This window comes from Bombina bombina, chromosome 5, assembly GCF_027579735.1.
Source record: "Bombina bombina isolate aBomBom1 chromosome 5, aBomBom1.pri, whole genome shotgun sequence".
NCBI classification, from domain to species: Eukaryota; Metazoa; Chordata; class Amphibia; order Anura; family Bombinatoridae; genus Bombina; species Bombina bombina.
In genome coordinates, this window is record NC_069503.1 from 787,549,535 (window position 1) to 787,564,904 (window position 15,370).

The window sequence follows — 15,370 nt, forward strand, 5'->3', positions numbered from 1 at the left end:
TCTGTCTCAGTGAGTGCGTCTCTCTATTTTCTTGATGTTTGTAATAAGTTGTCATGATAAACTTTTACATGCAGAGAATGTGTCCATCAGTAATAGTACATTGCCTGTTGCTGTTCCTTTAACATCTAATGTACAAGATATAGCTGTGAATTTATAAGAATTTATTGCTGATTCTATTCAGAAGACTTTGTCTGCCATCCCGCCTTCGAATAAATGTAAAGGTCTTTTAAACTTTTCATAAAGTAGATGAAATTTCAAATGACCGACAACATATTGAATTATCTTTCTCTGATGAGGATCTATCTGATTCAGAAGATCCTTCCTCAGATATTGACACTAACAAATCTACTTATTTATTTAAAATGGAGTACATTTGTTCTTTGTTAAAGAAGTGTTGATTATATTGGATATTGAGGAGACTAGTCCTCTTGATATTAAAACTAGTAAACGCTTAAATTCTGTTTAAAAACCTCCTGTGGTTTTTCCAGAGGTTTTTCCAGTTCCTGATGCTATTTCTGATATGATTTCTAAGGAATGTAATAGGCCTGGTACTTCTTTTATTCCTTCTTTAAAGGTTTTTTTTTTTTTTTTTTTAAATTGTATCCTTTGCCAGCAGTTACATTGGAGTTTTGGGAACAGACCCCCAAAGTTGATGGGGCTATCTCTACTCTTAGTGTACTACTATTCCTATAGAAGATAGTACTTCTTTTTTAAAATCCTTTAGATAGGAAACTTGAATCTTATCTAAAGAAAGCCTATTTATATTCAGGTCATCTTCTCAGGCCTGCATTTTCTTTGGCTGATGTTGCAGCTGCATCAACTTTTTGGTTGGAAAATTATCACAAAAAGAATTTGATTATGATTTATCTAGCATTGTTCGCTTGCTTCAACATGCTATTCAGTTTATTTGTGATGCCATTTTTTTCATCAAAATTGATGTTAAATCTATGTCTTTAGCTATTTTAGCTAGAAGAGCTTTGTGGCTTAAATCTTGGAATGCTGACATAACTTCTAAGTCCAGATTGCTATCTCTTTCTTCCCAAGGTAATAAGTTATTTGGTTCTCAGTTGGATTTGATTATTTCAACTGTCACTGGGTAAGGGAGTTTCTCCAACATTGGTGTGTCCGGTCCACGGCGTCATCCTTACTTGTGGGAATATCTCTTCCCCAAAAGGAAATGGCAAAGAGTCCCAGCAAAGCTGGCCATATAGTCCCTCCTAGGCTCCGCCCACCCCAGTCATTCTCTTTGCCGTTGCACACGACTGTTGAGTATATCAATCATCAGGGGGGAACAAGGAGTTCCCTGGCGATGAAAGAAGTGACCAAAATAATACAATGGGCGGAGGATCACTCCTGCCACCTATCTGCGATCCACATCCCAGGTGTGGAAAACTGGGAAGCGGATTACTTGAGTCGTCAGACATTCCATCCGGGGGAGTGGGAACTCCACCCGGAGATCTTTGCCCAGTTGACGCAATTATGGGGCATTCCAGATATGGATCTGATGGCGTCTCGTCAGAACTTCAAGGTTCCTTGCTACGGGTCCAGGTCCAGGGATCCCAAGGCGACTCTAGTGGATGCACTAGTAGCACCTTGGACCTTCAACCTAGCTTATGTGTTTCCACCGTTTCCTCTCATTCCCAGGCTGGTAGCCAGGATCAAACAGGAGAGGGCCTCGGTGATCTTGATAGCTCCTGCGTGGCCACGCAGGACTTGGTATGCAGACCTGGTGAATATGTCATCGGTTCCACCATGGAAGCTACCTTTGAGACAGGACCTTCTTGTTCAGGGTCCATTCGAACATCCAAATCTGGTCTCCCTCAAAGCGTGGGTTTTCAGATTCTGTGATAGATACTCTGGTTCAGGCCAGAAAACCGGTAACTAGAAAGATTTACCATAAAATATGGAAAAGATATATCTGCTGGTGTGAATCCAAGGGATTCCCATGGAATAAGATAAAAATTCCTAAGATTCTTTCCTTTCTGCAAGAAGGTTTGGATAAAGGATTATCTGCGAGTTCTCTAAAGGGACAGATTTCTGCTTTATCTGTCTTACTACACAAACGACTGGCAGCAGTGCCAGATGTTCAAGCATTTGTTCAGGCTCTGGTTAGGATCAAGCCTGTTTACAGACCTTTGACTCCTCCCTGGTTTAAATCTAGTTCTTTCAGTTCTTCAAGGGGTTCCGTTTGAACCTCTACATTCCATAGATATTAAGTTGTTATCTTGGAAAGTTTTGTTTTTGGTTGCTATTTCTTCTGCTAGAAGAGTTTCAGAGTTATCTGCTCTGCAGTGTTCTCCGCCCTATCTGGTGTTCCATGCAGATAAGGTGGTTTTGCGTACTAAGCCTGGTTTTCTTCCAAAGGTTGTTTCTAACAAAAATATTAACCAGGAGATAGTTGTACCTTCTTTGTGTCCGAATCCAGTTTCAAAGAAGGAACGTTTGTTACACAATTTGGACGTAGTCCGTGCTCTAAAATTCTATTTAGAAGCTACAAAAGATTTCAGACAAACATCTTCTTTGTTTGTCGTCTCTTCTGGTAAAAGGAGAGGTCAAAAAGCGACTTCTACCTCTCTTTCCTTTTGGCTTAAAAGCATTATCCGATTGGCTTACGAGACTGCCGGACGGCAGCCTCCTGAAAGAATCACAGCTCACTCCACTAGGGCTGTGGCTTCCACATGGGCCTTCAAGAACGAGGCTTCTGTTGATCAGATATGTAAGGCAGCGACTTGGTCTTCACTGCACACTTTTGCCAAATTTTACAAATTTGATACTTTTACTTCTTCGGAGGCTATTTTTGGGAGAAAGGTTTTGCAAGCCGTGGTGCCTTCCGTTTAGGTAACCTGATTTGCTCCCTCCCTTCATCCGTGTCCTAAAGCTTTGGTATTGGTTCCCACAAGTAAGGATGACGCAGTGGACCGGACACACCAATGTTGGAGAAAACAGAATTTATGCTTACCTGATAAATTACTTTCTCCAACGGTGTGTCCGGTCCACGGCCCGCCCTGGTTTTTTAATCAGGTCTGATGAATTATTTTCTCTAACTACAGTCACCACAGTACCATATGGTTTCTCCTATATTTTCCTCCTGTCCGTCGGTCGAATGACTGGGGTGGGCGGAGCCTAGGAGGGACTATATGGCCAGCTTTGCTGGGACTCTTTGCCATTTCCTGTTGGGGAAGAGATATTCCCACAAGTAAGGATGACGCCGTGGACCGGACACACAGTTGGAGAAAGTAATTTATCAGGTAAGCATAAATTCTGTTTTTTTGCCTTAGGATAAGACTTAAGGGTAAATCTAAAGCTTCTAACCGTTTTCGTTCCTTTCGACTAAATAAGGAACAGAAACCTATTCCTTCCCCCAAGGAATCTGTTTCCAATTGGAAATTTTCTTAAAATTGGATTCAATCCAAGCCTTTTAAGGAACCAAAGCCAGCCCCTAAATCCGCATGTAGGTGTCGCCCTCATTCCAGCTCAGCTGGTAGGGGGCAGATTAAGATTTCTCAGTGGTACCGAATTGGATTCAGAGTAAGACCTCCTGTGAGAAGATATTTTCTCTCGCGCAAGGCTTAGGCTTTCCTGAACTGTGTTTCAGACCTGGAGTTTCAGGGGTAATCATGCCAGTTCCGTTTCAGGAACAGGGTTTGGGGTTTTTTTCAAATCTATTCATTGTCCCAAAGAAAGAAAATTAATTCAGGCCAGTTATAGATCTGAATTTTTTTTGATTCGTTATGTAAGAGTACCAACTTTCAAAATGGTGACTATAAGGATTATTCTGCCTTTTGTTCAGTAAAGGCATTATATGTCCACCATAGACTTACAGGGTGCATATCTTCATATTTTGATTCATCCAGTTCATTTTCAGTTTCTGAGATTCTCTTTTTTAGACAAGCTTTACCAATTTTTCACTCTTCCTTTTGGCCTAGCGACAGCTCTATGAATCTTTTCTAAGGTCCTTGGTGCCCTACTCTCTGTAATCAGAGAGCGGGGTATTGCGGTGTTTCCTTATTTGGACGATTTCTTGGTATTAGCTCAGTCTTTATAATCTGAAGAATCTTACACGAATCAACTAGTGTTGTTTCTTCGAAAACATGGTTGGAAGATCAATTTACTAAAAAGTTCTCTGATTCCTCAGATAAGTGTCACCTTTTTAGGTTTCCAGATAGATTGTGTCCATGACTCGGCAACATCCAGAGCTCCGCCCCCAGCTACTCCCACTCTCCTGCCTCCTCATAAATATTCAAATTGTAGCTGTAAAGCTGGGGGCGGAGCTCTGGATGTTGCCGAGGTGCAGAATATGAAACAGAGAATGTGCTGGGGTAAAATCCCTGTGATTTAACTCATGTGCTGTTTGTTACAGATACAATAAAATGCTCTGTCTACATCTCTCAGGCTCAGCTGATATACATGTAAAATACATCTGCCCATATAAAAAAACAGTGCAACTGTGCATATAATCTGACTCCCTCGTTGTCCTCATTACGGCACTCTGAATATTTTCACACACAGCTCTGTAAAACATCTCAGGATCATGTTTCACAGAGCTGTGAGTGGAATATTCCCCTTGTGTCTACAGAATGCTTACCGGGAGGACAGAGGGGGAGTGAGATCGTGCCCAGCCAGTGTAAGCAGTCAGGAAGAAACGGCTGAGAGAGGTGAGGGGATTTGTGACAGGCTTATCTATTACACAGACAGCCCCAGCATGGGGGCTGGCTGTAAAGGACACTAGCTAGGGAGCATAGAAAAAGCCTTGCTCTGAAGCTAGTGGAGATTACGTTCGTATTCTCATGCACTGAGAGGATTAGAAACTTTATAATCATTTTTAGGAGAGTTAGCAGCAAAATTGCTAACACATGTCAATTATAAACTTTATCTTCTTTTGGTGCTTAATTTAAATAGCCTATATTTTTTTGAGTGTATAATGGCCCTTTAATAGAGAAATTGTTGCCCTTTCCTTGTGTCCTAATCCTAATAATTCTTTGGAGAGATCCTTACATTCTTTGGATGTGGTGAGAGCTCTGAAATATTATGTTGAAGCTACTAAAGATTTCAGGAAGACTTCTAGTCTATTAGTTATCCTTTCTGGTTCTGGTCTTTGGCATCGTGGTTAAAGCTTTTGACTCATCACGCTTATTTGGAGTCGGGTCAGACCCCGCCTCAGAGGATTCCAGCTCATTCTATTAGATCAGTCTCCACTTTGTGGGCTTTTAAGAATGAAGCTTCAGTTGATCAGATTTGCAAAGTAGCAACTTGGTCTTCTTTGCATACATTTACTAAATTATACCATTTTGATGTATTTGCTTATTCTGAAAGCAGTTTTTGCTTGAAAAATTTTTCATGTAGCTGTTTCAGTTTGATTCTTCTGCTTATGATTTAAGTTTTTCCTTTCATTTATGAGAATAAACTTATATTTGGGTTGTGGATTAATTTTTTTCAGCGAAATTGCTGTTTTTATTTTATCCCTCCCTCTCTAGTGACTCTTGCATGGAGTTCCACTTCTTGGCTATTGCTATCCCATACGTCACTAGCTCATGGACTCTTGCCAATTACATGAAAGAAAACATAATTTATGTAAGAACTTACCTGATAAATTCATTTCTTTCATATTGGCAAGAGTCCATGAGGCCCACCCTTTTTATGGTGGTTATGATTTTTTTGTATAAAGCACAATTATTTCCAAATTCCTTTGCTTGCTTTTTACTCCTTTCTTTTTCACCCCACTACTTGGCTATTCATTAAACTGAATTGTGGGTGTGGTGAGGGGTGTATTTATAGACATTTTGAGGTTTGGGAAACTTTGACCCTCCTGGTAGGATTGTATAACCCATACGTCACTAGCTCATGGACTCTTGCCAATATGAAAGAAATGAATTTATCCGGTAAGTTCTTACATAAATTATGTTTTTCTGCTTCTAATATAGAGCTTTGGGAAACTATCTCTAAAGTAGATGGGGCCATTTGTACTCTGGCTAGATGAACTACTATCCCTCTTGAGGTTTACTTATTTTAAAAACCCTATAAATAGAAAGTTAGAATCTTTCCATAGAAAGGCTTTTCAACAAGCAGGTTTTCTTTTTAGACCTGCAATTAGCATTGTTTGTGTTACGACAGCCTCTACTCTCTGAGTTTTGTCTGAGTAGTTTTTAGAGCAGTCTCTTTGGGCCTGGTTTAGATTCTTTTATGTCTACTGTGATTGGAGGTAAATGAGCTTTTCTTCCTCAGGATAAGACGTCTAAGGGTTAAGCCAGGGCTTCTAATAATTGTCATTCCTTTTGTCAATCTACAAACCAAAAGTCCTGCTCTTCCTCTAAAAAACAGGGTTCTTCCAGATTTTCTTGGATGCCAATTCCTATATGGAACAAGCCAAAACATCCCATGAAACAAGATATTCTGGTAGAGAGCAGATTATGCTTTTATCAGGAGGCTTGGTTTCAGCCTGTTCAGGATACATGGGTTCTAAATATAGTTTCCCAGGGATACAGAATTGGTTTGAAATTGAAACTTCCCAAGGCAAGGCTTCTTCTGTCTAAGGTTCCAAAGAATACTGTGAAGCAAGAGCCTTCTTTCAGTCAGACATCTATCTGGAGTCTACGAGAGTAATAATTCCAGTTCCGATGTGAGAACAGGGGTCAGGGGTTTTATTGCAACCTCTTTATTGTTCCAAAAAATAAAAATGAGGGGGCCTGTTCTGTATTTAAAGTCTTTAAAGGACCACTCAATGCAGTCAAATTCCATAATTGACAAGTGCATAATAAAAAGACAATAACTTCACAACTACTCTGAATTGCAAATAAGCAGTAGATTTTTTTGACACATTTTATTTTTATTCTCCCGATTTTACGGCCCCCTGTTCATGTGACAGACATCATCCAATCACAGACTAATATACGTATACCCTGCAAGCTTATGCACATGCTCAGTAGGATCTTGTTCCCAGAAAGTGTGTATATACACATTTGATAATAGAAGTAAATTGGAAAGTGTCTTAAAACTGCATGCTCTTTCTGAATCATAAAAGTTTATTTTGACTTGAGTGTCCCTTTAAACAACTCTTTGCATTGAAGTATAAGGTCTGATGATAGCAGCTATTCCGTTTGTTCGGTTCCTCATCAGACCTCTTCAGCTTTGTATGCTTTGTCAGTAGTGCAGAGATTACAATCAGTTGTCTCAGATGGTTCTTCTGGATTTCAGAGCAAGGCAATCCCTGTCTTGGTGGATAAGACATCAGTCCATTGTTCAAGGGGTATCTTTTGTCTGTCCAAATTAGACTGTCATCACGACAGATGCAAGTCTATGCCCAGAGTTTTGCCTCCTCGGGTGGAAAGGTTACCAATAAATGTTTTGGAACAATTTTTTGGAGCAATTTTCAGTGCTCTTCAGAATTGGCCTCTGCTGAAGAGAGACTTTCCAGTGAGACAATGTTACACCAGTGGCTTACATCAATTATCAGGGGGAAACTCACAGTTCCCTGGTGATGAGGGAGGCGTCTCGAAATCTGACTTGGGCAGAGATCAATTTTTGTTTATCTCTGCAATTTCATATTCCAGGGTTAAACAAATCCATTCATCCAGGGGAGTGGTCTCTTCATCTGGAAGTTTGCAGATTTTGGATCTGTGGGGACTTCCAGAAATAGATCTGATGGCTTCTTGATTAAACAACAATCTCCCCAGATGGCGTTTGTGGATGCTCTACTAGCTCCTTGGTTGTTTTCTCCTTGGTTTGCGGATCTAGTTCAGGTGTCTAGTTGTCCTCCATGGCCTCTTCCTCTGCACCATGATCTTCTGTCTCAAGGTCCATTTTTCATTAGGATCTCAAAACTCTAAACTTGTTGGTTTGGAGATTTTTCTGATTCTTTCAGGCTTGTAAACATGTGACAAGGAAGATTTATCACAAGGTTTAGAAGGCATTTATTTCTTTGTGTGTGGAGCATAGTTTTATCTGACACTCTTAGAATTCTTCAATTTCTTCAAAATGGTTTGGATAAAGGGCCAGATTTCAGCTCTTTCAGTCTTATTTCACAAGAAGATACAGTAGATACATTTCCTGATATTAAGAGTTGTGTTCAGGGTTTAGTCAGGATTAAGCCTGTGATTAAATCAATTTCTCCTCTTTAGAACCTTAATTTGGCCAGTAGAATGGGGGGTATTGTGTTTTTCTGTGAATTGTCTTTCTTGGTAGCTGTAAGAGATGTGCATTTAGAGGTTTTGTGAAACTCTGAATGTGGAAGAATGTGCGCACTTGTCGCTGCTCGGCTATTTTCCTTGCCAAATGAATTGTGCAAATCCAGATTTTAGCGTGTTGCTGTTGCACAAGAATGTATTAGGCAACTGTAATAGCCAAGCAGCACGAAGGGCCACCTTCTTTCACATTCTGAGGTTCACAAACCTCCAAATGCACATCTCAAGTAGCTGTTCATACCATTCAGGCACAATTTGGACATCATTTAGAACTTAAAGGGACAGTCTAGTCAAAATTTAACTTTCATGATTCAGATAGGGCATGCAATTTTAAATAACTTTCCAATTTACTTCTATTATCTAATTTGCTCAATTCTTTAGATATCTTTTGTTGAAGAAATAGCAATGCACGTGTGAGCCAATCACAGGAGGCCTCTATGTGCAGCAACCAATAAGCAGCTACTGAGCATATCTAGATATGCTTTTCAGCAAGTGATATCAAGAGAATGAAGCAAATTAGATAATAAAAGTAAATTAGAACGTTTTTTAAAATACCACGCTCTTTCTAAATCATGAAAGAAAAAATTTGGGTTTCATGTCTCTTTAAGCATTTGTGCTCTTAACATTCACATCACTCTTGTTGGAAATGAGCCTTTTTATAAAAAAAAAAAAAAAAGTACAAAAACATTTAAAGAAAACACTCCTCAAAGGGACATGAAACGCATAATGTTTTCTTTCATGATTTAGATAGATCATGGAATTTCAACAACTTTCTAATTTACTTCTTTTATCAAATTTTCTTTGTTCTCTTGGTATATTTTGTTGAAAAGCAGGGACATAAGCTCATGAGTGTGTACGTTTCTGGAACACTATATGACAGCAGTTTTGCAAGAATGTTATCCATGTGCAAAAGCACTAGATGGCAGCACTATTTCCTGCCATGAGGTGCTCCACGAACCTACCTACGTATCTCTTCATCAGAGAATAACATGAGAACGAAGCACATTTGATAATAGAAGTAAATTAGAAACATTTTTAAAATTGTATGCTCTGTCTGAATCACAAACATTTTTGAGTTTCATATTTCTTTAAAGGGATAGTAAACACTAAAAATGTTATTGTTTAAAAAGATAGATAATTCCTTTATCTACCATTCCCCAGTTTTGCATAACCAACATCGTTATAGAAATATACTTTTTACCTCTGTGATTACCTTGTAGCTAAGCTTCTGCTGACTGCCTCCTTTTCTCAGATCTTTTGACAGACTTGCATTTCTGGCAATTAATGCTGACTCTTAAATTACTTAAGTTGCGTGAGCACATTGTTATCTATATGAAACACATGAACTAATGCCCTCTAGCTGTGAAAAATGTCAAATGCATTAATTTAAAAGGCGGCCTTCAAGGGCTTAGAAATTAGCATATGAGCCTAGCTAGGTTTTGCTTTCAACTAAGAATAACAAGAGAACAAAGCAAATTTGATTATACAAGTAAATTAGAAAGTTGTTTAAAATTACATGCCCTACCTGAATCATGAAAGTTCAATTTGGACTTTTCTATCCCTTTAATGTCTATCTCCTGGTCCCAACACTGTAAAATGTAGGTGAATTTAGCCAGAAAAAAAACAGTGTGTTTAGGTAGCTCCCAGTAGTTCATTGCTGCTCCTTCAACAAAAGAAGCAATTTTGATAATAGATGTAAATTGGAAAATTGTTAAGAATTGGTATTCTCTATCTTCGACATGAAAGAGAATGTTCTGCTTTCATGTCCCTTTTAAGTGAGGGTATTGTGTGCATGGCAAAAACATTGAATTTTCTTTCACTCTTTTTTTCTTTCTTTAATCTGTTATATTGTATTTTGTTTACAACCATGTTTATTAAGCTCATGCTTAATATAGTCTCTAAATTAATGTTAATATAAATACATTTTTTTAGTTATAATTAGTTGGCTTGTGTGTCTAGACATTATTTTGGCTAAGATTTCTTATTGTTCTTGATTTTTACAGTCTGTATTTAAGAGTTCGCCTCTTCTCGGCTGCTTTCTCTTCGGTCTGCCACTGGGTGTCATCAGCATAATGTGTTATGGAATCTGCACAGCCGACACGGACGACGGTCCAGAGGAAATGACAAGGAAGGATGTTATAGATCCAGACATAACAGACGAGGGAAGTGAAGGTGAACAGGATGGCGAAAGAAACAGAGAGAGCTCCTCTGACGTGTCAGATGAAAACCACGAAGAAAAAGAATTTATTGAAAAGAAAAAGGATTAACTTTTATGAAAAATGTGTAATTTTCTAGCAATCCAAAACAAACTTATTTATTACATTCTACCACTGATTTAAAATAAACGTAATGGCTCAGTGACAGAAATACTTGGCATGAATTTCATTGCATTTGTAAAATTACAAGGGGTATCTGCAAAAACAATAAAACATTTGGAAAACAAAGACACATAATAGGGCTTGTGTTTCTACTGCTGTGTAGTTTAACCCAAAATGCCATTTTACTTCTATGTTACATCGCTTTGGAAAATGTGCATCACAAGATTTATATCAGTGCAGTTTGGCCTAGTTTAGTTCCTGAATTTTTAATAGCTTATTGTAGTTCACTAATGTTCTTGCAGGTCACTTTTTTTTTTTACAAAATAAGAAGCTTAAAAATGGAATTCGTTTTATTATGCCAGTGCCTAAATAAAATCGATACTACATAATATGCTTTTCACATGTGATAACTGATCTATGTTAAAAGTAGTAAAGCATAGATTTTAGTTATTTTTATAGCTTCTTCTGAATACATCACTAATTTAGTTTTTGTAATATTCATTTGTAGTATTAATAATAGTCTTAACAGTTTATTCATGCTCAACTGTGTTCTAGCGTAACAGACATTCCCCTGTCATACACACTGTGTAGTTCTTAACATTTGTATCCTAATCTGCAGCTGTTTTATATATTTAGCAGGGTTTTTTTGTGACCTCTATATAGATAATTATAAATAGTGTAATTGTATAAATAATCTTTTTACAAAACCAATTCAGCCTCTATGCATCTGTTTCACTGTATGTAAATAACTATATGTATAGAGATTTTTTTTTAGCTTAAGTGTAATAAACCCACCTTCCATAAAATTGGAATGGAACACAGAATTATTTTGTTCTGGATAATCCAACAAATGTTTGTAAGATATTGTATTTAGTAGCTGATCACTGTTTTATTTTTGAGTAGTTTGTTTTTTGTTTTTAGAAGTACCATTACTGGTTTACAACTGTGACATTGCAAAGACTTTATGCTGCAAGCAGCGTCTCTGGGGATATGCATTTGGAAAAGTCAGAATGGTATCATAGCAATCACCATAGTAACAAAATCCATGACAATTTGGGCAAGATTACATATGCAGCGCAAGCTTCAGCGCAACTGCTGAAACCCGTGCCGCCTGTAATTTAACCTTGCAGATCGGGGTATCACATAAACACTGCCGGCAGTTCATAAAGTGCCGTAAGTCGGATAACCTAGCGATGTCCAGAAATGAGCGTAAACACAAATTTCTGGAGTCGCCAGTGACTTACGGCACTTTAGAATCTGCCGGCACCTAAGAAAATAAAAAAAATGTCAAATCTCCTGTAAAAGTCTAACCTGCCTCCCAAAAATAAACAAGACACGTCAAAACCCCTATATCCGCCATCAAACCCACATCGCAACTAATATTAAAAGTATTAACCCCGAAACCGACAACCCCCCACAACGCAATATGCCTAATTAAACTATTAACCCCTAATCCGCCATTTACACACATCGCGATCTACCTAATTAAAGTATTAACCCCTAAATCCGCCTTCGCAAACTACCTAATAAATGTATTAACCCCTAATAAGCCATTCACCCACATCGCAAAGTACCTATTAAAACTATTAACCCCTAATCCGCCATTAACCCACATTGCAACAAACCTATTAATCCCTAATTTGCCAAACCCACACAACGCAATAATCCTAATAAAACTATTAACCCCTAATCCAACAAACACCCACAATGCAAATAATTAATTAAATTACTAAACCCCCTAAATTAACCCCAATTACCTAAATTAAAAGTTACTTAAAAATAAAAAAAGTTACTTAAAAATAAAAAAAAACAATTTAAATTAATCTAAGATTACAAAAAATAAAAAAAGTCTAACATTACATAAAATAAATCAAATTATAAAAAAATTAAACGTAATCCCTATGAAAATAAAAAAAAGCCCCCCAATATAAAAACACCCCCTAATCTAATACTAAACTAGCAATAGCCCTTAAAAGAGCCTTTTGTAGGGCATTGTCCTAAGTTAAACAGATCTTTTCCTTACAAAATCCCCCACCCACCAAACCCCCCAAAATAAAAAAACCTAACACTAAAAAATTCTAAACTTCCCATTGCCCCTAAAGGGGCATTTAGCTATTTTACTGTCCTTAAAAGGGCATTCAGCTCTTTTAAGAGTGCCAAATAAATTCCTAATCTAAAAAAAAAAAAAAAAAGTCTAACCCCCAAATAAGTACTCACCGTTCCTGAAGTCTGGTGGAGAATGTCCTGTTCCAGGAGGTGAAGTCTTCTTCCAAGCGGGACCTCTTCCTTCATCCAGGTCCAAGCTGGAGCGAGGATGAGCGCGGAGCAGGACCGGCGACCGGGGAGCCATGGAGCATTGAGGATCTTCTTCGTACGATCGCCGCTGTACACTGAATAGTGAATTCAAGGTACGTGTTTAAATATGGCGTCCCTTGCATTCCTATTGGCTGATTTGATTCTTCAAATTCAAATCAGCAAATAGGATGAGAGCTACTGAAATCTTATTGGCTGATTTGAACAGCCAATAGGATCTCATTAGCTCTCATCCTATTGGCTGATTTGAATTTGAAGAATCAAATCAGCCAATAGGAATGCAAGGGACACCATATTTAGACGCGTACCTTGAATTCACTATTCAGTGTATGGCGGTGATCGTACGCAGAGGATCCTCCACGGTCGCCGGTCCTGCTCCACGCTTATCTCCACTCCACGCTGGCTTGGTCCTGGATGAAGAAGGAAGAGGTCCCGCTTGGAAGAAGATGTCGGCCGCTTGGACGAAGACTTCACCGCCTGGAACAGGACCTTCTCCGGCAGACTTCAGGAACGGTGAGTACCTATTTGCGGGGTTAGACTTTGGCTTTTTTTTTATTTTTGAGGGGTTTGGTTTTTTTTAGATCAGGGATTTTTCTGGCAGTCTTAAAAGAGCTGAATGCCCTTTTAAATACAATGCCCATACAAATGCCCCTTTAGGGGCAATGGATAGTTTAGGGGTTTTTTAGTGTTAGGTTTTTTATTTTGGGGGATTTAGTGGGTGGGAGATTTTACTGTTAGAGAGGGGACTTTTAAGGAAAAGAGCTGTTGGGGTGATGCCCTACAAAAGGCCCTTTTAAGGGCTATTGGTAGTTTAGTATTCGATTAGGTGGTGTTTTAATTTTGGGGGGCTTTATTAGGTTTAATTTTTTGAAAATTTGGTTTATTATTTTTATGTAATGTTAGACGTTTTTATTTTTTTGTAATCTTAGATTAATTTAATTTTTTTTTTATTATTTTTAAGTAATATTAGCTTTTTTATTTTAATTGTTTGTAATTTAGTCATTTTTAATTTAGGTAATTGGGGTTAATTTAGGGGGTGTTAGGTTAGGGGGCTTAGTAATTTAATTAGTTATTTGCATTCTGGGGGGTTGGCGGATTAGGGGTTAATAGATTTATTAGCTTTATTGTGTTAATGGCAGATTAGGGCTTAATAGTTTTATTAGGTTTATTGCGTTGTGGGTTAATGGCGGATTAGGGGTTAATAGTTTAATAAGGTAGATTGCGATGTGGGTTAATGGTGGATTAGGGGTTAATATATTTGATTAGTTATGGTGGTTGACAGGTAGATAGATATTGCGCATTCATTAGGTGTTGGGTAATGGGAGTTATGGTGCTCACATTTTCAGTGTAAGGCTTGCTGCGCCTGCCTATGTTTGGCGAGATAAAAATGGAGTCAAATGTCTCAATTTTCACCTCGTAAGTCCTTGCGCTGAATATGTGATACCGATTTGCGACACAGCTTATGGGAGTAAAAATTGCGGGCGACGGGTGAAATATACGCAACGCATTATATGGGGCACTGTATATGTGATACCAAAACCGCGTAAAAAAACGGCGTCGCCGGCAGTAATCTTGCCCTTTTTTTGTACTTGCCTTGAGTTTCTATTTCCCAATAGACTCTTATTCATTTAGAGCAGATAAAAACCTGAAAACAAGATATTTGGTCCAGTACTATAAAATGTTATGCCTGTCTTGCTCACTATCTATCACTATAGTTTATCAGTTGGAGGAAAATGTTACTAGCCCACACAGGGTTAAATATAGGAAAACCCATAATTTCTTACTATTTCAATCTTGTATCAGCAGTTCTTGTATAAGCAGTTCAGACTCAAGATAGATACAGATTGCAGCAAGTAAGAAATTAAGTTGTTGTGTATATATGTGGATACACACAGTAGGGCCCAAAAGTCAGTCTACTACCACAATCTGCTTTTATTTCAGCATTTCTGAAAATCTAATTTGTTTTACAAAAATACATAATTTCCACTAATAAAAATTGTGTTGTTTGATATTACTGAAAATAAATTCTCAGTATTGAGTATGACCACCATTTTGCTTAATGACTGCTTTAATTCTTTAACTGGCATTCATTCTACAGTTTTGTGCAGAATTTCATGTTCAACATTGTTCCTGTACTTCTTTACAGCATCACAGAGATTTCCAGAGATATATTACAGTGTGTTTCACTTTGTCCTTTTTCAAATGTTCCCAAAGATATTCTTTGGGGTTGAGTTCCAGTGACTGTGGATTAGAGGTATGCCTGGCACAGTTTTGATGTATTTAGGATTGCTGTTCTGTTTGGAAAATGATCTTCCACACAATTTTAAGTCAGAAAGGACGACATGCCTGTAGAGTTGCACATCTCTTTGGTCAAAGTGTAGATGATCTTGTACAAGTCATCTCTAGAGTAATCAATACTTGCCCACACCTGAATATTTTCTGTGTATATTTAATGCTGACATCACCTGGCATGTACTTGGAACCAAAAATGTCAAATTTTGATTTGTCAGTAAACAATCTTTTTTTTTTCCACTGTGAAATCTCTGCATTGATTTACCCATA

General features: G+C 38.0%; 1 protein-coding gene across 1 annotated transcript in view; it reads left to right on the plus strand.

Annotated features, from left to right (window-relative positions):
• LOC128660829 (protein disulfide-isomerase TMX3) overlaps window positions 1-11,206 on the plus strand; it is a 203,601-nt gene extending 192,395 nt beyond the window's left edge. The window contains exon 8 of the mRNA XM_053714875.1: window positions 10,181-11,206. Coding sequence (XP_053570850.1) covers window positions 10,181-10,444 — 264 coding nt within the window. The 3' untranslated portion in view covers window positions 10,445-11,206. The remainder of the gene's footprint in view (window positions 1-10,180) is intronic.
• The last annotated feature ends 4,164 nt before the right edge of the window (window positions 11,207-15,370 follow it).